Source organism: Eulemur rufifrons, chromosome 7 (genome assembly GCF_041146395.1).
Source record: "Eulemur rufifrons isolate Redbay chromosome 7, OSU_ERuf_1, whole genome shotgun sequence".
Lineage (NCBI taxonomy): Eukaryota > Metazoa > Chordata > Mammalia > Primates > Lemuridae > Eulemur > Eulemur rufifrons.
This window is the reverse complement of record NC_090989.1, coordinates 192161939-192186080: the sequence shown is the minus strand read 5'-3', so window position 1 is coordinate 192186080 and position 24142 is coordinate 192161939. Positions and strand designations below refer to the sequence as shown.

Below are 24142 nucleotides of genomic sequence, written 5' to 3'. Positions count from 1 at the left end.
TGTGTGTGCAAGTGAGTGTGTGTGTGTGTGTGTGTGTGTGCACGCGCACGCGTGCACCCTCTCCCGCCCTCAGCTCAGTGATGGGACTCCCATGGATGTATCACAACAGAGAACTGTGGTCCCTCTAGCACTTCCACAGTTCTGGAACACACTGCCCCTGCCCCCTGGGAGGTGGCAGCCTCCCCCATCCAGGGAAATAGAAACAAGTGCTCCTCCTTCGAGGCCGCCCCTGCCCTGGCAGTGGCACCTGTCTCATGACCTGTCTCGGGAGGACCCCTAAGGCAATCTTGACTAATTCCTCAGAATCCGGCCCATCCAAATGAATACACAAACACGGTGTGAGCCCTTTCCTTTTGGAAGGCACGAGCTGGATGCTGATATGCCCTCCTGGCTGTGCCCTCGCAGGGCGCTAACCTGGGTCTGGAGTCCAGGAGAAAAGACTGAGGCACAAAAGAGAAGAGAAGGGACGAAGGGAGTCTGAGAAAGCACACAGCCAGGGTGGCTCCTGCTCCAGAACGCTCTCACGCCGGCCTCTCAGCCTGTCACAGACAGGTTCCCATCAGAGCCACTGAGGGTGAGAGGCCAGACAGCCCAGCCAGGGCTTTACCCTTGCCTGAGGCCTCTGCCCATGCTGGGAATTACGTGAATAATGACTCCAATAATTGCCAGCCAGCAACGTGGCCAGGCCCTCTCCAAGGAGATCCAACCTGCCTGCTCTGGGGCCTCTCCTCAAACACGTGGGGCTGCCCCAACCTGCTCCTCGGCCATCCCCTCAATGTGGGCTCCAGGAGGACAGGACCACTAGCACCTGCCCACATGCCTCCTGGACCACTGCCCTCCCTCTGCTGTCAGCCGGGGCCCTCCCCCGCTCCTCACCTCACCCACGCACATCCCTCTGACCCTTCCTCTGCTGCCGCAGGGCCCTGAAGCTTTTAAAATCCTTCATCCACACCTTGCCAGTGGTATTGCTGACAGTGTGGACAGGGGTCTGCAGCCACAGGACACAAGGAACATGTGCCATGCCAAGGTCTTCAGAAGGAAAGCCCAGTGGGGGTAGAAGGGGAGACAGAGGGGGCAGGAGAGAGAAGCCCACCATGGCTCCCCCTCTGGGGACATTGTGATGGGATGAAAGGTGAGGTATGCAGTCTCAGGAAAAAGTCAGAGAGTGGATGTTTGGAAGGTGGAGGGAGAGGAAGGAGTACCTGGCCACCCATGGTTTCTTCCATTTTTCAAGCAAAGAGATTGAGGCTCAGCTAGTTATGAAATCTGCCTAAAATGGAGAGGTTTGTATGTGCCCAAAGATTCAAAGGCCACACCCCACTCTCTGACTGTGAGTTGTTACCCCGGGGCTCAAAGGGACATCAGAGAGGAGAGGAGATGGCCCTTGTCAGAGCTGAGACTGGGTCTCCTGGACCACAGGTGGGGAAGGGGTGGCCAGATGGGATGACTCCATCACTGTGGCCTGGAAGGTGCTATAGACACAGGGACGGTTACCAGCTGACCTTTGGGAGACACCACCTGAGATCTCAGGCCTGGAGGAAAGTGTCCCAGGATGTTGATGGAGGTGGCAGGCAGCCACACAGCATGCACTCGGCTTCCGAAGGAGAGAACTCTGTGTTTGTTCCTCTGTTCTGTGGACCTGATGTTCCAGGCCAAAGGGAAGTGGGAGCAAGGTTGAGTAGACAACGCTGAGGCCGGGAGAATGAAAATGCATCTGAGATCCTTCAGAGATTTCCCTTTGTTTGGGGAAAGTCACTAAACGCAGAGGAGGGGGGTGCTGAACCCTCACACACTGTATGGCTCTATTCCTGGCTCTACACAATAAACACGTCAGAAGCTGCTTCCTCTGGTACCCTTTAGCCCTGTCCCCCTGCAAGGCCTGTGATGCCATTAATGATGTTGTCTAGTAAAATTAGAAGCAGCTGTCACATCCGGCCATGGTTTAAAAGAAGCCGGGCATTAAAGCTAGTAAGGAATTCAAGAATCACACAAAAAATAACTGAGCAGCAAGAGATGTCAGTCCTGGTGGACTGAGCTCCTGCTCCCTGCGCCACTCCAGCGTCTCTTTGTTCCTGTCCAGGTGGCCCTACTGCTAACGAGAGATGGCAGAGTTCCCAGTCTCCCTGGACTCCTTGAAGCCAGTGTCTCTGCCCAGCAGTCTCATCTTCCTCACACACCTTCTCCTCCTTCTTCTCCTCCGGCCTGAGGAGCTGTACTCAGGTAACGTGCCTGGTCTGCAGCCCAGACAGCCAGGACATAAGCGCCTCAGCTCTGTCTATGCCTCCTGCCTGGTGCTCCCCAGGGCTGAGGTCTTATAACATAGTGCCGGGCCATGCCAGAGGCTGAAATAACACAAGAAGGTTTCCATTCTGGGTGTTAAACAGCTACTGCCCCTGAGCACCAGGCAGATCTAGAGTGCTTCTCCTCAACCTTCCCACCCCCAGCCCCTCTACACACTTCCCCAGCACCCCAGGGTCCACAGGCACAGCAGTGAGCACAGTGGGAGGGTGCCAGGAGAATCACTATTCTGTGTTTGTGCTGAACCAGTTGGTACATATTTTAACTCCACCCCCTGAATAGCTTTTAGAGGGCAGCAAAGACCTCACTGGGTCCTACCATCTCTCATGAAGAAGCAGCCAACAGAGGATGTAAACTACAAAGCAATAATGATTCCCTCATCACCTGGGCTGGAAACCAGTGATACCAGGGTGACTGCGCATAGCCCAGGTCCCCAAGCAGTTCGTAGTCAAGGGAGAGGGATGGATGTGACCTAGATGGCTGCCCAGTTATGTGACCAGGGCTGCAAGAGAACAGACTTTGCCCTGCTAAGCCAAGGAGAGCCCTGGAGGGAAGGCACTGTTTAAGCAGAGCCCTGCAGCATGCACATTCTCCAGGAAGATGACAGAGGGAGGGTAAACTGAGGCAGGTTGTACCCAGGGAAATAGCCAGACATCAGTGTGTGTGGAGAGACAGCTGGAGCAGGAAACGTGTAGAAAGGTTATTGGATATTCACCCTGTGGGCAACAAGGGGCCTCAAATAGTGTGAAAAGAGGAAGGCGCCTCCATTTTAATTGTGCACCCTCACTTTTTCCATGACAGTTACTTGTTCAAGAAACCTGGATGGTTGTCCTTAGAGTGTCTCACCTTCCTCGTTTGAATGGTTTTCTATAGATTCCTAGGCTGCAAAGAGATTGGATAAAAAAATTTTATTTGCTGAGAGTTGCTTTTGGCTGTTCTGACTTCTCATCCTAGAGGAGGTCAAGGTGGTAGGCCCTGGGGAACCCATCCTGGCCCTTGTCGGGGAGGAGGTAGAGTTCCCGTGCCACCTGTCGCCCTACCTGGACGCTGAGCACATGGAGATTCGCTGGTTCCGGAGCCGCGACTCTGACGTGGTCCACCTGTACCGTGAGCGGCAGGAGCTCCCCGGCCTGCAGATGGCCCGGTTCCAGAACAGGACCAAACTCATCAAGGATGACATCGTGGATGGCAGCGTGGTCCTGCAGCTTCACAGCGTCGTGCCCTCAGACCAGGGCCTGTTCGGGTGCCGCTTCCTTTCCAGCAACTTCTCTGGTGAAGCTGTCTGGGAGCTGGAGGTAGCAGGTGCGGGGCTGGCCATCCCCAGCCGGGCAGGAGACACAGCCTCTTTGCTTAAAAGGAGACAGAGAATCTCAGAGAAAGGGAAAATATGTAATTTTTTAAAAACTATTACAAACTGAAAGGGATAAGTCCATTAGCAAATGAACAAAAGAAACAGTTCACAAGAAAATACACAAATGATGCTCAAACATATGAAAAGTTGATTATTTTTACTCATAATGAGAGAAAGGCAAATTAAAGCTACATCGAAATGTAATTCTTTACCTATTAGACTGACCATTCAAAAGTTCTTCCACACGCGCTCGGTGGCACTATGGCGAGCAAGCCCTCTCGTACATGCGGTGTTAGAGGAGTTCAAAGTTGGGAAGCTTCAGGGCAGGGGATTTGGCAATGCCTGCAAGGACTAGCTGTGCATCTCCCTCTGACACAGCAAGCTCACCTCCAGGAATTTTCCCTGAAGGTACATCCTCAACACCTCCAATGTGAAAAAGGCATACTATAAATTTAATTGCTGTAGCATTATTTATAATTGCAAAATAGTGGAAGCCACCTAAATGTCCAAGCACGAGAGCTGAGTATGATCCACCTACCTAATGGAGTGGTAGGTACTGTGCAGCTGAAAGAATGGGAGATGCTCTATGAAGGGATGTGGAGTGATTTCTAGGATGCATTTTTAAGAGAAAAAAGCAAGATGCAAAAGAGGTTCAATAATATATATTTGTGTGTGTAAGAAAGGATAAACATTGCAAAAGAAACACAGGAAGGATAAACTGGAAACTAATGAAATTGGTTAATTAAGGAGGGGCGTGATGGAAGGGAAAGGATAGAGAAAGGCCTGGGACACTCCTTCCTGGTACATATTCTTACACAGCATTGATGCTTAAACCATATTAATCTTTTGCATATTCAACATATAAAGCTAACTCCATGAGGAGGAGATAAAGGAGTGCCTATAACACAGGCATGGAAATCTGGTGGGATTCAAAAGAGATAGAAGATTCACAATTCTAATGTATTAGAGTTTGGGGGGAGACTATTCTTCATTCTAGAGGGATTGTCCCTTGAATAATATGACTAAATCCCAGTAGCCCTTCCCCACCAAATGACCCCATCATATTTCCAAATGTCCCTCAGGGGTAGTACTGTCCCCACATGCCACCACTGATTTAGACTGTCGTTTATAATCCATAGATGGGGGACTGCGAGCCCACACATACGTTATGAGCAGTCACAGTTCGTGATGCTTTATGGTAACTACAAATGGTGAACTTCATGCACAATTTGCAAGAAGCCTGATCTTTCCCACTCCTCCTGCCTCTCCCAGGGCTGGGCTCGGACCCTCACATCTCCCTTGAGGGCTTCAAGGAAGAAGGCATTCAGCTGAGGTGCAGCTCCAGTGGCTGGTACCCCAAGCCCAAGGCTCAGTGGCAAGACCATCAGGGACAGTGCCTGCCTCCAGAGTCCGAAGCCATCATCCAGGACGCCCAGGGCCTGTTCAATCTGGAAACATCTGTGGTTGTCCGAGGGGGAGCCCACAGCAACGTGTCCTTCTCCATCCAGAATCTCCTCCTGAGCCATAAGAAAGAGTTGGTGGTCCAGATAGCAGGTCAGTGGTTGCCAAGTCACACTCATCTTTCCAGTCATCACTTCCTCCATGTGCATTAGCCCAGAGGCAGTCCATAAAGACACAGTGGTACTGGGCCTGGCTGCGTGTGGGCTGGGCTGGCCTTGACAGCTGAAAAGGCAGCAACTTGGATACAGGAACATGCTAAGAATAAAACCGACAACCAAAACAGGAAGCAGCAGAGGCCTCGGGGAGCCAACATTTCTGTGCCAAAGGTCATGCATTAAAACTCAAGAATTCTACGCCTTAGAGGTCATCATGAGAGCCCACGTTCCTAATTCCAACCCTCAAACAATATTTATTTAGCACCCACGTGTGCCCCAAGTCCCTGTCCTCAGGTTCTCATTCCAGTGGAGAATACGGTGGGGTCAGGGAAGTAGATGTTTAGGCAATGACATGAAGGTGAGGTCATTTTGTATTATCAAACTCTTACCATGAGGCACCCACCAAAGGATTTAGTGTTCATGGCTCTAATTGTTTTAAGTTTTGAGGACAAACCCAACCTGTGGATCATTTATCACATCAGTCCAAATCAATAGTTATATAATTATAACAGAAAGAAATGTCACTCTTTGATATAGTCAGGCAGATACAACCCACTGAGTACATGTTCTCGAGATGAACAATAACTTGTCTTCAATAGGACTTGGCAGCACACAATTTATTCTAAATCCCCCTAGTAATTGGGGTGGCCATCTGTGTTGCTAACTGCCTTTATCCAAGGAAAAACAAAGCATGTGATGACTCTAGGGCAAGCATGTAGTTACAGCTTGGAGCCAGGCACCTGAGCTAAACTCCTCTGAGACTTGAATCTCCATGTGGTATTTTCTCCTTAATGTTTACATTTCAGAGAAATAGCCCTTAAGAAAAACATTCTTGAGTTATAAAGCCGGCATACATAGACAAAGAGCTTACAAGTCTTCTAAAGTAAATGAACTAAGAAAAGGAAAGAAGAGGGAGTCTTTTTCTCATTTTGTACCAGGCAAAATACAATAGTTTCTTTTTAGTTATTTATATAAATTTAAATTTATATTATTTATATTTATTATTAAATTTATATAAAATGAATTTTTATATAAATGTTTAGATTTGTGTATATTTGTATGCGTGGACCCCTTTACAGAGGGCATGAGTACCATGGATACCTGCAGGAAGGGCATTCCCGGAGAGGGGACCACATCTGGCTGTTAGCAGAGCAGCAAGGCCAGAGGGGCAAGGGTGAGGGTGGCAGGTCAGAGAGACATCAGGCCCTGAAGCCCGTGTTCTCAAACTTGAGTCAGTGTTTCACAATTGACAAGTGGTGAAAGAGCAATCTATTGTGATCCAGTATGATACAATAAAAATGCACTGGTAGAAAAATAAAATTAAAAGCCAAAATAACACTGACTTGAATTATAAACCAGACACAAAAGGAAAAATATTGTATGATTCTGCTTATATGAGGCACCTAAACTAGTCAAATTCATAGAGATGGAGAGTGGTTGCCAGGGGCTGGGCAGAGCAGGGATTGGAGAATTATTGTGTAATGGGTACAGAGTTTCAGTTTAGGAAGATGAGAAAGTTCTGGAGGTGGATATTGGTGAATGGACTTAATGCCACTGAACTGTACACTTAAAAATGGCACGCAGAAGAATGACTTTAAGTGGCATGCACTTAAAGATGGTAAGTTTATGTTATGTACACTTTAGCACAATAAAAAAAGAAAAAAATATATTTTTAAAAAGATCTCAGAGGTAAAAGAACCATTTTTTAATAATTAGGTTCAACAGACCCAATAGAGTATTAAATTGCCACAAAGGTTACTCTGCATTTTTGCCATCTCTCTTCACCTTCTGGCCTCGGTCCAGTCTCTGCCCTTTGCGGGGAAGGGAAGCTGCAGGTCAGCACGCACGTGGCTTTGTTGTCAATTCTTCCAAAAGTGTGGTGAGAACAGATGTAGAAGCCAAATGTTTGCAAAGAAGCGACGAGATGACTTGTGGATCGCGCAGCAGCAGCCCGGTGAAGAGTGGCTCACCGGGTTCCCGGCACAAACAAAGCACCGCGGATTCTCGCGTCTTTGGGTCGCAGGGCAAGAGTGGGAGGGAGTGGAGGGTGGTCGGGGCTGTGGTCACAGAACTTCCAAGCCGGGTGGGGTGCCACCAGCGCCCGCCCTCTGGTCCCGCTCGCGGCACCGTCCCCTCCCGTGAGGCGAGTCCTAGGACGCCACCCCGGCACACGCCCGCCCGCGCTCGAGTGCGCCCGAAGGTGTAGCCAGCAACCAGAGGTCACTCGGAAGGTTTTCCGGCACGCGGGGTCAGGGTCATCTTGTCTCTGAGTGTTTAGTGGCACTTAAATAGAGACAACTCTCTGTGGGGCGTTTTCCAGACGTATTTTTACCCGGAGCGTCCCCCTGGAAGAGAGCTTTCCTAGGGATGCTGGCGGCACTGCCGCTGCTCCTGGCTGTCCTTGGCACGCCGGCGCTGTATTTCCTTCACAAGCAGCGGAGGTCCCAAGGTAGGGGTCGCCGGGGTCCCTCCCAAAGCCTGCTTTGCTCGGGAGGAAAGGGGGGCACCTGGCAGGAGCTGCACCCAGGGGTCTGAGGAAGCGCCCTGCAAGGCTGGGACCCGGAGACAGGCAGGGAGGGCGCCGACTCAGTCTTCTTTCTCCCCCTCCTTCTTGCTTTCAGAAAAGCTAAAGCAGCAGGCTGCAAAGAAACAAGGTAAGCAGCGGGGAGGGTGGACTAGCAGAAAGCCGGCGCCGGTCAGCAGGGCGGGAGCTCAGCCCCTGGCCGGGGGGATCCCCCTGGCCCTGCCTGGAGACACCCTGTGCAGCCCAGCCTGGGCCCCTGGAGTCTGAGCACTTCGGGGAAATGAGGCCTTCGTGTTAATCCAACTGTCCTATCTGACTCAGTCCCCAACCTGAGACATTTGACTCTTTTCTTTGTTTTTTGTCTGTTTTGTTTCTCCAGGGAAACTCATAGCAGAGTTGGGTAAGTTCTGGGTGCCGCAAAGCAGTGCTGCCTTGTAGGCCTGAGCACGGGGCGGGAGGACAGGTTCACTGGTTTTAGGCTCCCTTTGGACGGAGACAGATGGCAACTGTATAATTCTTCTGAACACCCCCCCCCCCCCCCCCACCGTCTCTGCTTCCACGGGCTGAAATGATGGCTGACTGCCTTTGCACAGCAGCCAACAAGGTCTGCCTGAGATCGCCGGACAGACCCTGCCAGCTCCTCCCCTGCAAATTAGCTGAATCAGTTAAAATTCCACAATTAAACAATTAAACGTTTACTCCCTCTGATTCATCTTCCTAGGAAATCCTTCCCTTTTTAATACAAAAGCCACTAGGAAAGGTGGCACCTATAATTTGCGCCAAGTGGGAGTAACTTTTCACATGTACTTTTCTCCCCAGCGGGACTCAGCCAGTTGAAATGGGCGGGGGCTTGTGTCTGTACAGAGGAGGGGAGAGTGAACCCAAAGGAAAGAAGATGGAGGGAAAGGCCACCGTGGTGTAGGGGATGGAGCAATCAGACAAAACTGTGAGGTTGAGGAATCTTGTCTCACAGTCTATCTTGTCCTTCAGGGGGAATTCAAAAAAAACAGCCCTAAGTCATTAACACATAGTCTGAATATATATATAAAGTTGCCTTTCCTAGGAGCATTTACTTTTAATAGAGTGTGACATTTCAGCCCTTGGTATCCAGTCAGAGGAAGTAATTGGTTATGATTTCCTTCCAGTCCTTTAAATGATGTACCCACTAAGTGACCGTGAGGCTCACACAGGCTGTGCTCAGTGCCTGGACTTCTTCAGGAGCTCCTCAGGAAGAGCTTGTGATTTCAGGGTGAATGAACCAGCTGAACCCTCGGAAGAGGCACCTCAGTATTAAGGCCTGTGTCTCCTTCAAGGCCTTGTGCATATTTCTGCCTTTGAGCAGATGGGATGAGGCATAAGAATCCTGCAGATCGGCCTCCTTTTCTAGGGCCATGAAAAGGCGAGGACTAAGTTGGGTTTAGTAGTGGGTTAAAACTGAGGAATCTCTTCCTGGTGGCCTAACTGCCTGGGAAATGTGGTTAATCAACTGAAAGCTGATGTTTTCTCCCTGTGCTCTATTTATAGAGAAGCTTCAAACAGAGCTTGGTAAGTGACCCCTCTTAGAACTATCTCTTCTCACCCACATTTTTGCATCTGGTTATCCATGTATCTTCTCATCTCCCAACCAGGTATGTTGTCCAGGCTGGCCCCCTGCTAGCTGTGTGGGTGGCAGGAGAGAGGGGAGGAGATAGGGCTGGGTGCAAGCTGTGATGAGTGAGCAGGGAAGCTCAGGGCCCTGTTGTTCTAATTCCTGGTTTTCCCTTGGCTGCATCAGACTGGAGAAGGGCTGAAGGCCAGGCTGGTGAGTGAAGCCTGCTCTTTCTCTCTGTTCCTCATATGTCCTAGCACCCCAATCCAGCTCATTCTCATTAACCAACCACATTTCATTCTGGTTTCATTGCACAGCCTCACACAGCATGTGTTAATCTATGTCACTGGGTAGAGGTTATACTCGAGTTTTACTTTTATATAGTCTTGAGGCCTAAGCACCCTGCAAACCACTGGTTTCAATCTTGGTCGCACATCAGAGTCGCCTAGACTCCTTGTGGCCACCCTCAAAGACTCTGACAGTGGGTGCGGGTAGGTATGTTACTGTACATGTAAATATTTCTCCCCATACCTCCCTCCCTTCCATCCATAAAGCAGTGTAATGTGTATGTGTTGCATGTATCCTTGCAAAATGTGAATATGTATTTTGTGCACCTGTATTACAGTTCATGTAAATGACATTTATAGTCCTGTGCTGTTCCTTGCTTTTCTCATGCATCACTGTGTTTAAATATCCATCTCTGCTACCTGTGTGCGTTTGGTCTGCTCCTCCTAGCCGCAGAGTGCTCCGTTTTAGTCAGCCGCCCTCCTGGAGTATAGGCTGCCTCTAACTCCGCACCACCACAAACAACATTGAGTGAATAGGCCCAAACGTGTCACTTTATTGCCCTCTGTGGAAATTTCTGTGGGACATATACACAGGACAGGGATGGCTAGCCCATGGGAGGTCTATGCGCTAAGTGGAAGGGAGGGATCCCCGAAGGCAGCGCCATCATCCTGCTGTCGCCCTGCATGGAGGCTCTGTGTGCCCACGTCTGTGTGAGCCAGCTTTCTAAGTTTGCCAGTCAGTAGAGATAGTAATGCCTCATGTCTTTATATGCTGGTTGACTTTGGAGACTACCTCTTTTGAAAATTGCCAGTTTACAGCCTTTGCCCATTTTCTTCTGGGATTGCTGTCTTTTCTTATCAATTAATAGGAATATATACACATAACATTATTCCCTCTAGTCTGTCATCTGCTATTAGCTTTGTCCATGGTTCCCTTTATTGAAAAGAAATCATTGGTTTTTATAAAACCTAATTCATCAAATTTTTACCTTATGGTTTACGTTTTTGAAGTTTTGTTGAAGAACTTCCTCACACATAGGTTACAAACATATTCTCTTACACTTTTTTCTATTAACTTTTTATGTGTTATGTGTAGGTTTTTGATCCATCTAGAACTTGCCGTTTTATGTGGTGTTGGGTGAGAATCCAGTGATTTTTCTCCATACAGTGAGTCAATCTTTCCAAAGCCATTTATTGCACCACCCCGATCCCCCATTGATGTGGGCAACCACCTTCGGTGCATATTCCATTTTATAGTATCTGAAAGTGTAAGTTCTCCTTCCCCATTTCCACTTTCTTTTTAAAGTTAATAGACCTTTTTAAAATATAAATTTTAGGATAGATTTATGAAGCTCCTTAAATCCAAAAGTTTTGCATGGGATGGCTTTGAACTTACAAATCTGAGGAGAATCAATATCTTAATAGAATTGAGTTATTCTGCACAAGAGGTATATGTTTTCAAAGTTCCACTGGTTATCCTGAAGCAAAACCAGGGTTGAAAAATCCCTGCTATCAATTTACCTAGCTCTGAGAATGTCTTGTATTGCTTTTGCTATTTCGTGACTTGGTTATCTCTTTCTTACAAAACAGAACAAAATAAAACAAAACAGAAATCCACTCAGAATGGCTCACAGTAAGGAGGCCTGTTAAGGGAGGACAGGTTATCTAGAGGGCATCTTGGGGCAAGAGCTGCGCTCCGAGCTCCTGGGGACTGAGCCTGGCCAATGAGGGGCTGAGGCTTCATTTCCATCCCTTAGGGCATCTAGGATGCTGAAATATATTCTCCCTACCCAGAGGCTCCCTTCTCCTGCTTTTGCCAACACGAAATTAGTGTGCATATAGCTCTGGTATAACCTACCACTTACACCAGGCCTCTACACAATCCCAAATTGTCAGGAAAATACCATGGTGGACCCAGTCTGGATCCAAACCAGCTGTCACCGTGGGAATGGGGTAATTTGATTTGCAGGCATCCCTCATGCATCTTGAGCCTCTCTCAAGGTTCCAGAGTTACTGACTCGAATTTCTAAGCCTCTTTTCTGTCTCTGTTTGGTTTCAGAGTGGAGAGCAGCCCAAAAATATGCAGGTAACTGAAGCTGAGAAACTGACTTGTGGCTTGCATTGGCTGGATCTTAAAAAGAAGGGAGGTGGAGAGAATTAAGATTAGAGGAAGGGTCTTTCCAGTAGTGACATTTGGGGCCTGCACACACAGACACACATGCACACTTGCACACATGACACATGTGCCTGCACGTGCACACATACACAGGCATACATGCTTGTGTGCACACACATACACGTGCTCCCAAACACATAGCTTCCTGGGTGTTACTAGATTTGTTTCCATCTGGCAGGAAGGCTGCTCTCAGCCCTGTTTGCAGGAGAGAATGCAGACTCTGTAAGGAACCGCTCAGACCTCTGACAGAAAGGATCCTCTAGGTTCCCAACTGTCACATGGGGTGTTTTGGGGGATGGGGTAGAGTGCAGGGCACTGGACTAGATGATCTCAAAGGCCCTTTTAAAATCCAAAAATTACTGTAAAACCTAGAGCTCATCTGATGATATCAAGGTCACACAGGGTGGTAGGCCAGCAGGGAGTAGAACCAGCCCTTCCCCTGACCAGGACGCGGCTCCATCAATGAACTGACCTCGTTTGTCATCTCTGGTCTCTGTGGCACCGGTGTGGAATTCAGGGACCTTCCAGTTCAGGAAAGAATATGATTCCTCCTGCCACTGTCAAATGCTCAGGAGTGACTTGCATGCCACTTCAGCCCTGGGGAGGCGGGTAGCAAGGGTGGGGATGGCGGTGACGATTTTGCCCATTGGTCCACCAGGAGAAACTAGCGGTTTGCCTCTCAGGGGAAGGGGACAGACAGGGCCCGGAACGGCCCTGGGCAGGCACTAACCCTGTGTCTCTGCAGTGGATGTGACTCTGGATCATGCCTCGGCGCACCCCAGCCTGGAGGTCTCCGAAGATGGCATGAGCGTGTACTCCCGCGGAGTGGCGCAGGGCCCCGCGCCCAGCGACCCGCAGCGGTTCTCAGAGCAGACGTGCGTGCTGAGCCGCGAGCGCTTCTCCGCCGGCCGCCACTACTGGGAGGTGCACGTGGGCCGCCGCAGCCGCTGGTTCCTGGGCGCCTGCCTGGCCGCGGTGCCGCGCGCGGGGCCGGCGCGCCTGAGCCCCGCCTGCGGCTACTGGGTGATGGGGCTGTGGAACGGCTGCGAGTACTTTGTGCTGGACCCGCACCGCGTCGCGCTCTCCCTGCGCGTGCCCCCCCGGCGCGTGGGCGTCCTCCTGGACTGCGATGCGGGAAAGCTGTCCTTCTTCAATGTGTCCGACGGCTCCCACATCTTCACCTTCACCGACACCTTCCCAGACTCGCTCTGTGCCTATTTCAGACCCAGAGCCCACGACGGCAGCGAACGCCCGGATCCCTTGGCCATCTGCCCGTTGCCAGCTAGAGGGACACGCGTCCCCGAAGAGGACGACAATGACACGTGGTTACAGCCCTATGACCCCTCAGCCCCCGCCCTGGGCCTGTGGTGAGGTGCTCTCGCGACCCTGGGCGGCTCCCGGGATACCCGAGCTGGCGCTTTGCTCTCCTGCTGCCTCTGAAGTGAGCAAGTGCACCGACCCAAATGTCGCTGAAGCCTCAGCAAAGCACAGCGGGGGAGATGGGCAACGAGAGGGACCTTTGCCTATGTAAATATGTACGTGTATGATTTTCTTTAAAGAAAAGAGGCAATTCCAAGGTTCATTTGTATGTATTGTAGGATTGAGCAAATGAGTAAAAATATACTAATCTTGCCGGGAGCCAGGGTGCCCACTGTGGGCCATGGGAAAGAAACTGGCATAGGAGAAAGAGGGCAGTGGATTAGAGGGATCAGCTAATTGGTATAGTCTTATATTTTTCATATATATATGTGCTAGCTGTAACAAGGCCTAGAAAGAAGGACACCTCATAAGCAATGAGTTCACCTGCAGCTCAGATCCTAGTTTTAAATACCATTTTCCACTAAAATGAAGTTGGAGAAACATCTGATTCCAAGCCTGGGGCAAAGAAATTTCAACATGAGCCTTGAACATCTTGTGCTGTGAAGTAAAAATGTGCTCAGAAAGTCGTAGGGACCTAGCAATAGGACACAGGAGCCAGGTTGAAGGGGCTTCACTGACCAATTATGGAACAACTTGAACATAAAAAACGCATAATGCCAAAATGGATTATAACACACTGAATAAATACAAAATCTGTGAGTCTTTCTCCTTCTTCCCTTTCCTTTTCCTCTTCATGGGGACTATTTCCATCAGCGCCTCCAGCACCAGGGATGGGAACAGGGTGGTGCAGCCAGCCACTGGGGCTGAGCTTTTGGCCTGTGGGCCGAGGGGTTTGGCTGCACACAGGATGGGCTTGAGCGAATAAGAAAATTCACCAAGTGTGCTGAAAGTCAGGTCTTTCCATCAGAGAAGGGAAACACAGAAACTACAGAAAGGGGAAAGGAGAAAATGCTAGAATAACTCTGAGAGGGACCGGAATTAGAGATATGACTGTGAACGTGTAGGCTTCACTGTGTGCAGACAAACGGAGCACACCTATACCTGACAGACAGATGACAGATGTGTGAGTGCGTGCACACGTGCGGTTCCTAGCTTTGGCTTCTTTGAGGGCTTAGAAACAATAACACCCAGTACCAGTGAGCACACCCAGCACCCAGAACTTGGTTTTTAGAACTATTTTCCACTTAAAGGAACTAAGGCTCTTTGGAGAAATGGTTGACCCCAGGCCTAGGGCGGGGAAAATACAAGGTGGGTCTAAAAACATCTTGTACTAGAAAATAAGAAAGTGCTCAAAGAATGAGGGGGACTTCAACTGGACAGGAAAGCTGCCTCCGTTGGCCAAATCTGAACATCAAAATGCTTAATGTCAGTATAGGTTGTAACCCCTTAAGTAAAATAGGAATCCATGAGTATGTATACATCCCCACTGATATACATAAATAAATGAATAAAGAAATACATGGGGAAGAAGAGAACGCTCTTTTGCATCATAATGTACATATTTGGGGGGCAGGAATACCTCAAAACAGCATCACTTGAGGTATTCCTGCCCCCAAAATGCATAAATCATGAGGAAATACCAGACAAACTGGCTGGTACTCTTCAAAAATGTCAAGGTCATGAAAGACAAGGCAAGACTAAGGAATTCTTTCAGATTAAAGGACATCAAAGAGACAGGACAACTAAATGCAATAGGTGACTGTGGGAGGGATCCTAGACCTATAAAAAAATATTATTGGGAGACAAAAGAGACATTTTGAAAGAGGTATGTGGATTAGATAGTAATATTGGATAAATTTTAATCTGATTTTGATGTAGGAGAATGCTGTTCTTTTAAGAGAATACACACTTAGTATTAAGGGGTAAAGGGATATGATGTTTGTACTTTATTTTCAAATCATTCATTAAAAAATATAGTAATATAAATAGAGAGAAATGTAGTGGTATCTGGTAAATGTTCAATAACTGGCTTCCTGAAAAAAAGTCTGGAGGCTTTGCTGATTTCCATGGTGAAAATACTTCCACTGTGGTAGATTTCAATCCACAGCTGTAACGTCCCTGGGGGCAGAGATGGGAAGGGTCTTAGCTTGGACTACTATAAAATACCATAGCTGCATGGCTTATAAACAACAGAAATTTCTTTCTCACAGTTCTGGAAGCTAGAAGTCCAAGATCAGGGTGTCAGCATGGTCGGGGTCTGGGGAGGTTTCTGTTCTGGGCAAACTGCTGATTTGTCCCGGTGTCCTCCCATGGCAGACAGTGGGCGAGTTCTCCAGGGTCCATTTGTAAAGGGGCACTAGTCCCATCATAAGGGCTCCACCCTCATGACCTAATCACCTCCCCAAAAGTTCCATCTCCTAATACCAGCACACTGGTGGTCAGGATTTCAACTTAAGAATTTTGGAGGGGCACAAACATTCAGTCCCTAACAAAAAGAGATACCCACGGTCAGCTCTCCTGAGACACCAACTCCAGATACCACTGTTTATGCAATTCCACACAGGGCATTTGCCATCCACTGTGATTTCTCTAAGAAATCAAATAAGTTCATTCGTAAGCTTGTGAAAATATGTTCAGTCATCTGTTGAGAGAAAGTTGTAGCCTTATGAATACATGATATTCAGAAGGTAAAAGTTTTATTTTCTAGAATCATTTGCATTAGAGTGAAAATATTTTGGGCTCCTACCCACAAATGTTTTTGCGATAACATTAAACATATGTTCCTTGACCATATATAGTCATTATTCCTTTGGGACCATTTTTATGTATTAAATAAGAAAGGAAAACATATAGCTGATGTAAAAGCAACAGTAAATTATTTTTAAAAAATAACCTGTGCAAAATACTGCGGAAGCCCAGCCTTAAAGCTGGAAGGGACCTTAGACATTCAGCTACACATTTTGTGAACCACAAAGGCCATGCAGGGGGCCACCAGAAGGCTAGAGCCTGCAGAGTACAAACCTACATCTCCTTCCTGCAAGTACCCCAGGCCAAGTGTCTAAAATATAGTAGCACACGGTGTTTGTCCTTCTCCCCATTGATCACATTTCACATGCAGCCAGCTCCCAAACTGGGAAAGCGTAAAGGCAACACTTCTGTGTGGATCCCAACCCAGTGTACAAAAATACACTGGTGACGGGTTGAGTTGAGGTGCCCACTGCTGGAGCCAGCCTGAGGGTGGTACACTCACAAAGGCAAGCAGAGTGGGAGAAGACTCCTCAGCCAGTGGGGCTCAGGATACCCCTGGCTCCACAGGGAACCTCTGAGGTCCCCCGAGATTGGGCACTCCTGCACATTTTTGGTGGGCTTATAAATTGATGTACCCACTTTGAGGTCCAATTTGGTAATATCTACCAATTTCTATATCTGAAACATCCTCTGACCCAACAACTCCACTTCCAGGAATCTCTTCTACAGAAACATTTGCATTAGTACCTAAAGATGTAAGAGAATATTCACTGCATCAGTATGAAAGCAGAGGTTGAAAATCACCTACTTGCTACTAAGAGAACAGATAAATAAAATTTGGTTAATTCATGGTATGGAGTACTATGGCACCATAAATTTTTATGGTGCACATAACTTTTTACAGGGAGCAGGTATTGCTTTTGTAATTTAAAAAGTGAGCCCATGCTTCTTTTCCTTCTGACTCTTGTCAATGGAAACAATCAAGAAAACTTTAAAAATAAATAATTGAAACCACTTGATTGAGCAGTCTTAACACTAGTGGACAGGGACATGATGTGTTTTCATGTTTCTTATATTTTTCAAATCTCCCTAGACCCCTCATTCTTGTCCCCCAGTAGCATCTTGGGCAGAGCCCATAGTTTTCACATAAGTCTAATCACTAAATGATCTGTCCAGTTTGCAGACTCTGACCTTATATCCAATTCTGACCCCATGGAGGCCTGGGAGCCTGCAGTGGGGCAGGGCTGTTGTGCCTGTAGGAAACCTCCTCATCCCCTCTGACAGGCTCTTGTGCTCCTTCTGCACTGAGCAAAGAAAGAAAAATGAGAAAAATGATGCAGCCATGACCTCCCGAGCCCTCCCCATTTCTCTGTTCCTACAGCTTGACTGAACCCCTCACCTCTGCCCCACCCATTCCTGCCAGGACTCTCCCACATTCTTCTCACCCCGCAGACAGCATGCTTGCAAAGGATGCAGCCAAGGGGCTCAGTAAGTCTAGCTTCCAGGTGTTCTTCTGAGCCTTGGGGCACTCATGTGTGGGTTGAGTGGGGGTTGGGTAGGCTCTTTCCAAGGGATTTTTCACCCAGTTTTCTCTTCCTCCGGGCAGATCTTGAAGCCTATCAAACAAGATGCCAATCTCCCCTTCTTCCAGTCACCCCAGAAGTGACATGTGATTTTTAGGGGCAGCTTAGGGAGTGACAAGCACTCCCAGTCTCCTCTCCATGGAGGGCGGGGAATCACCTCTCACCACAAGTGCCATACCCAAGGCCCTGTGCCTGCCCTCCCCAACCCCTCACGAAGGAAATGAGTTCCTCTTCTGGCCACTTATTGATTTCACACATTTATTTCTTTTATTCATACTTATGGTCAATGCAAACAATTACATAAAATGAAAAATTATGAGGACTCCAAGCATAATTATGCAAGTTAAATAGACATTCAATGCAAAATATGCAAGCATAAAAGTGGGTTCCTTTGCACACACAGCAGCATGTTTCAATACATGTGTCAAAGAATGGCGAATGGTTGCTTTTTCTCTTCCAGACCATGGGCACAGCAGATACTAGGATCAGAGTGTGTTCACTGAAGCCAAAATTTGTTTCTAAAAAATATTTTTTTCCACATGGAAACTGTTGTCAATATATACTTTGCAGAATTAAGCTTCCAGTTTCTAACATCTAAGAAAATGTCCCAAATATAACTATTCTGATTCTTTAAAAGGTTTTTTTAAAAAAGTATTTTCAAAAATAATTTAAAAGAATTATTGCAAACTTAATGATGCTGGCGCTCTTCCACCTTAACCCCAGGATGGGAGCCTCTGGTATGGAGTCTGTAGCCCAGTGCTGGGCCTCTCAACCATTGGCTTTCTTCCCTCTCGGGCTCTTGCTCCACCCTGGCTCCAGGCAGTGTTGCATCTGGAGACTGTGCTGCTTCCAAAGCTGTGGCCCAGAACTCAGTCCTACAAAGGGCCAAGGCTCAGGGGGCCCCCCACACTGATGAGACTTGGGGGGCTCCTCTTCCAGCCAGCGGACCCCTGTGTACTGGCTGCCACAGTCCACATCAGGCTGAGAAACTCTCACTTCCTTTCTCAGTAACAATTCAAAGATTTTGTAGACAAAGGTCCAAAACCACGTCATTGCTGGTGCTCCGTGTAGTGGCCACTGTTGCTGCCTCCCTGGAATGTTCTCCAGTCCTCCCCTGGAGCATGGCCTTGGAGAAGAGCTGGTCAGTGAGGGACCCAGTAGAGCCCTAGAACTGGGAAACAGGGAAGCAGCAGGTGAGCTGGGCAACACCAGGGCTGGAGGGGTCCTTGAGGGGCCTGAGGCTGGTTTTGGAAAGGTAAGCCCCACACAAGCAGGGGACCAACTGTCATCTGCCTTTTACTAACCCTAGAGCTCATAGTAGGGCCAGGTACTGAGTGCATCTAAATAGAACTTTAACTGTTGCCTTCTTGCTGGACAAGTTTTCCTCATTGGGTCAAAGGAGCCAGAGAATTGAGCAATATCATGAAGCCAAACAAGGTCAGAAGAGAGAAAATGGGTCACTGAAGTGGAATAGGTCTCTCTGTTGGCAGCCATGGGAGGGAAACTCTGGCACAGTGAAAAGGCAGCCTAGACTTCTGGATTCTGCCCAGCCATATAAAGAACTTGGAAGCATCACCCCCATCCTTTTAAGAAAACAACTGAACAAACTAAAAAATAATAGCTCTTCTTAGGTCCAGCAGAGAATTGAGGTCACAGGGCAAACCACTGCCCTGAAAACTGGAGAGAGAGAGGCAGATACAGAGAATCCCAGCTTACTGGGAGCAGAAACCCAAGAGGAGAAGCCTGCGGCAGGAACCAGAACCAATAGGAACACTGACGGTAATTGACAAACTGCTGAAGGCAGAGGTTGGACTAGGTCAGGGCTGGGGAACCGGTGGCCTTTCAGGTCCTTAAGTGTGGCCTTTGGACCGAATTCAAATTTTACAGAACAAATCCTTTTATTTATATTAATACATTTTTTTGTCTTTTGTATTTTTATCTTTAAAATGAACATATTTAAAATACCAAAGAATAAAACAAATTTCAACAAAATAATCCTCCCAGATTGACCAGCACAATTAGAACATTAGTAAGCCACAAGAGCTAAATTCATGGCTGCTATGTTCATGATTTAGTTCCAACTTCCCCTGCCTGACTGGCGCCACTGCCGCACAAGGCTGTTTGGTGAGAGTTTATGGGGGTCGAGTATGCCAGTTTGTTATAAGATTTTGGCAATGGTGCAAGGTGTCTCTGTTTGAAGTGGAATTTGTGAATAGTCACACAGATCGACAGTATTTTTTTAATTCTGTCTGTCTTCATGTCAAAGAAGACCAAGAAAACACTAAAGGAAGAAAACAGATTTTTAATGAGGATTGGGAATTGCAATATTATCTTGTTTCTGCTAAAGATAAGATGATCTGCTTGCTTGTGCTACTGCAATTCCAACATTAAAGAAATTCAATGCTCATCAGCATTATAACACTCATACGGACCACAAATATTTTAAATTAGAGGAGAGGCATCAAAGGTTGTAGTGCAGAAATTAGAAGATCAAAAGCAAAAGCAAAAACAATTCTTTCAAGCAGCAGTAAGACCTGGAAATATTGTCACTGAGGCAACTTATAAAGTAGCTTATATTCTCCAGAAAAAGAGGAAACCATTCAGTGATGTAGAAATTGTAAAAGAATGCATTCTCAAAGTTGTAGGATGCTTAGACCCCAATAACATTTCAAAGTACAAACAGCTGCCTCTTTCAAGGAGAACAATAACTCATTGGCAGAATGAGTTAGCCTTCAACTTAATAGAACAACTTCATGTAATATTTGCAATACTTGAACAGGAAAGTATATATTATTCAATTGCTTTGGATGAGTCAACTGATAACACTGACTTGGTGAAGGTTTTATATTTCATTCTGTTCATAACAGAAGATTTTCTTTGCTATGAAGAATTACTCGCTTTGGGCGCTCTTGAGAACAGAACACAGGGAATAGATACCTTCAACAGCTTTCAAGATAAATGTCATGAAGTTGGACTGAATTTGGTAAATTTAATCAGTGTCCATACAGATGGTGTACCTTCTATAACAGGAAGACATGAAAGGTTTACTAAAGTAGTAACAGATCCAGATGCTCTCATTTCTTTTCATTGTATCTTGCATCAGCAACATTTCTGTGCAAAAACTACTATTTTAAGTGATAATTTGCAACAAGTTATAAGTATTGTTAACTATATTCATGCAAATGCAACATGACATCATCAGTTTTGTAACGTGCTAAAGCTGAATGATGAGGTATTCAGTGTGGATTTGCCCCATCTTTCTAAAGTGCATTGATGGCACACTGTTCTGCTTCCCTCGGGCCTCAGAATTCAGTGCCAGAGAGCAGAGGAGGCAGCAGTGAGCGGGTCCCTGAGGTCTAGAAAAACCCTGCAGAAATGCCCCTCTATCCATCTCTTAAAGACCTGAAGGTAGACAAAGTAATTCAGGCTCAGTCTGCCCTTTCTGCAAATCCTGCCAACCCAGCAGTTTTGTCAGACGCTTCTGCTCCCATATCTCAAGATGGAAATCTCTATCCTAAACTGTATCCGGAGCTCTCGCAATACATGGGCCTGAGTTTAAATGAAGAAGAAATATGTGCAAATATGGCCATGGTCCCTAGAGCACCAGTTCAGGGGCAGTTGGTAGCAACACCTTCCAGTATGAACTATATGGTGGCTCCTGTGACTGCTAATGACGCTGGAATTCGTAGAGCAGAAATTAAACAAGAGATTCGTGAAGTCATTTTGTGTAAGGATCAAGATGGAAAAATTGGACTCAGGCTTAAATTGATAGATAATGGTATATTTGTTCAGCTAATCCAGGCTAATTCTCCACCCTCGTTGGTTGGTCTGAGATTCAGGGACCAAGTACTCCAGATCAATGGTGAAAACTATGCAGGCTGGAGCTCTGATAAAGCACACAAGGTGCTCAAACAACCTTTTGGAAAGAAGATTACTATGACCATTCGTGACAGGCCCTTTCAACGGACAATCATCATGCACAAGGATAGCACTGGACATGTTGGTTTTATCTTTAAAAATAGAAAAATAACATCCATGGTCAAAGATAATTCTGTAGCCAGTCTCCTCACGGAACATAACATCTTTGAAATCAATGGGCAGAATGTTATTGGATTGAAGGACTCTCAAATTGCAGACATACTGTCAACAGCCGGGACTGTAGTTACTATTACAGTCATGCCTGCTTTTTGAAAAGCATTATGAAAAGTCTGATGGACCACACCATTCCTGAAGTTTAAAAGTCATGGCACAACAAAAATGTAGCTAAATTTCTCCAGTTTCCTTCTTTGGCACCTTCTGTATTATGCACATGAAGCTTTCCCAGAGCCAGCAGGCATATGCTGCATGAGGACCTTCCTATCTTACATATGGCTGGGAATCTCACTGTCTCATCTGATATCTTGTTCAGATTTCAAGATAGTAGTAGCCTTATCCTGGTTTTACAGATGTGAAATTTTCTTTCTTTCTTTCTTTTTTTTTACAAAAATCAACTTTATTTTATATATATATTTTTTTATTTCAACTCATTATGGGGGTACAAAAGTTCAGGTTATATATATTGCCCATGCCCCTCCATCCCCCCGAGTCTGAGCTTCAAGTGTGTCCATTCTCTAGGCAGTGCACATCGCACTCATCATGTAGGTATGCATCCATCCCCTCCCCCCACCCCCATCCACCCCAGTCAGAACTTGAAGCGTGTCCATTCCCCAGGCAGTACACATCACACTCATCAAGTAGGTATACACCCATCCCTTCTCCCCAGCCCCCACTTCTGTCCGATACCCAATTGGTGTTATTCCCAAATGTGCACTTAGGTGATGATCAGGGAAATCAGTTTGCTGGTGAGCACATGTGGTGCTTATTTTTCCATTCTTGGGATACTTTACTTAATAGAATGGGTTCCAACTCTCTCCAGGAGAATCAAAGAGACGCCATATCGCCATTATTTCCAATAGCTGAGTAATATTCCATGGTATACATATACCACATTTTGCTAATCCATTCATGAATTGATGGGCATTTGGGTTGTTTCCACATCTTTGCAATTGTGAATTGTGCTGCTATAAACATTTGGGTGCAGATATCTTTTTTTATAGAATGACTTTTGTTCTTTTGGGTAGATGCCCAATAATGGGATTGCTGGATCGAATGGTAGGTCTACTTGAATCTGTTTAAGGTATCTCCATATTGCTTTCCACAGAGGTTGCACTAGTTTGCAGTCCCACCAGCAGTGTATGAGTGTTCCTGTCTTTCTGCATCCACGCCAACATGTATTGTTTTGGGACTTTTTGATAAAGGCCATTCTCACTGGAGTTAGGTGATATCTCATTGTGGTTTTGATTTGCATTTCCCTGATGATTAGAGATGTTGGCCGGGCGCGGTGGCTCACGCCTGTAATCCTAGCACTCTGGGAGGCCGAGGCGGGTGGATCGCTCGAGGTCAGGAGTTCGAGACCAGCCTGAGCAAGAGTGAGACCCCGTCTCTACTAAAAATAGAAAGAAATTATCTGGCCAACTAAAATATATATATACAAAAAATTAGCCAGGCATGGTGGCGCATGCCTGTAGTCCCAGCTACTCGGGAGGCTGAGGCAGTAGGATCGCTTAAGCCCAGGAGTCTGAGGTTGCTGTGAGCTAGACTGACGCCACGGCACTCACTCTAGCCTGGGCAACAGAGCGAGACTCTGTCTCAAAAAAAAAAAAAAAAAAAAAAAAATAGAGATGTTGAACCCTTTTCCATATGTTTCTTAGCCATTTTTATATCTTCTTTTGAAAAATTTCTATTCATGTTGTTTGCCCACTTTTTGATAGGGTTGTTCGATTTTTTCTTACTGATTTTCCTGAGTTCTAAATAGATTCTTGTTATCAGTCCTTTATTTGATGTGTAGTATGTGAAAATTTTTTCCCATTCTGTAGGTTGTCTGTTTACTCTCATGACTGTTTCTTTGGCTGTGCAGAAGCTTTTTAATTTGATCAGGTCCCATTTATTTATTTTTGTTGCTGCTGTGATTGCCTTAGGGGTCTTCTTCATAAATTCTTTGCCTAGGCCAATGTCTGTAAGAGTCTTTCCTACGTTTTCTTCTAGAATTCTAATAGTTTCCCACCTAATGTTTAAGTCTGTTATCCACCGTGATTTGATTTTTGTGAGAGGTGAAAGCTGTGTGTCCTGTTTTAGTCTTCTACATGTGGATATCCAGTTTTCCCAGCACCATTTATTAAATAAGGAATCTTTTCCCCAGAGTATGTTTTTGTCTGCTTTGTCAAAGATTAGATGGCTATATGAGGATGGTTTTATATTTGGATTTTCTGTTCTGTTCCACTGGTCTGTGTCCCTGCACTTGTGCCAATACCAACCAGTTTTTATAATCATAGCCTTGTAGTATAGTTTGAAGTCTGGCAAATTGATACCTCCCATTTTGCTTTTGTTGCTTAAAATTGCTTTTGCTAAACGGGGTCTTCTCTGGTTTCATACAAAGCATAAAATTATTTTTTCTATATCTGTGAAAAATGATGTTGGTAATTTAATAGGGATTGCATTGAATCTGTAGATCACTTTGGGCAGTATAAACATTTTAACAATGTTGATTCTACCGATCCATGAGCATGGTATGGTTTTCCACCTATTTACATGCTCTGCGATTTCCTTTCTCAG

The 24142-nt window shown here is 46.5% G+C and overlaps 3 protein-coding genes across 4 annotated transcripts; all 3 read left to right on the top strand.

Annotated features, from left to right (window-relative positions):
- Positions 1-2102: 2102 nt before the first annotated feature.
- LOC138387086 (butyrophilin-like protein 9) lies at positions 2103-10156 on the top strand. The gene is made up of 9 exons (XM_069473974.1): positions 2103-2220; positions 3253-3600; positions 4922-5203; positions 7586-7714; positions 7887-7919; positions 8169-8189; positions 9314-9334; positions 9564-9590; positions 10119-10156. Exons 1-9 carry the CDS (start codon positions 2103-2105, stop codon positions 10154-10156), a joined length of 1017 nt encoding a protein of 338 aa, XP_069330075.1.
- Positions 10157-10276: 120 nt separating this feature from the next.
- Positions 10277-13211, top strand: LOC138385874 (butyrophilin-like protein 9). Its single transcript, XM_069472070.1, has 3 exons — positions 10277-10400; positions 11673-11750; positions 12586-13211. The coding sequence occupies exons 1-3, from the start codon at positions 10277-10279 to the stop codon at positions 13209-13211; spliced, it is 828 nt and encodes a 275-aa protein (XP_069328171.1).
- Positions 13212-20866: 7655 nt separating this feature from the next.
- On the top strand, positions 20867-21682 carry LOC138387085 (syntenin-1-like). 2 transcript variants are annotated; one of them, XM_069473973.1, is made up of 2 exons: positions 20867-21112; positions 21284-21682. In XM_069473973.1, the coding sequence occupies exons 1-2, from the start codon at positions 20867-20869 to the stop codon at positions 21680-21682; spliced, it is 645 nt and encodes a 214-aa protein (XP_069330074.1). The 2 variants fall into 2 exon arrangements, with proteins under 2 accessions (XP_069330074.1, XP_069330073.1); XM_069473972.1 differs by having other exon boundaries at positions 20867-21682.
- The last annotated feature ends 2460 nt before the right edge of the window (positions 21683-24142 follow it).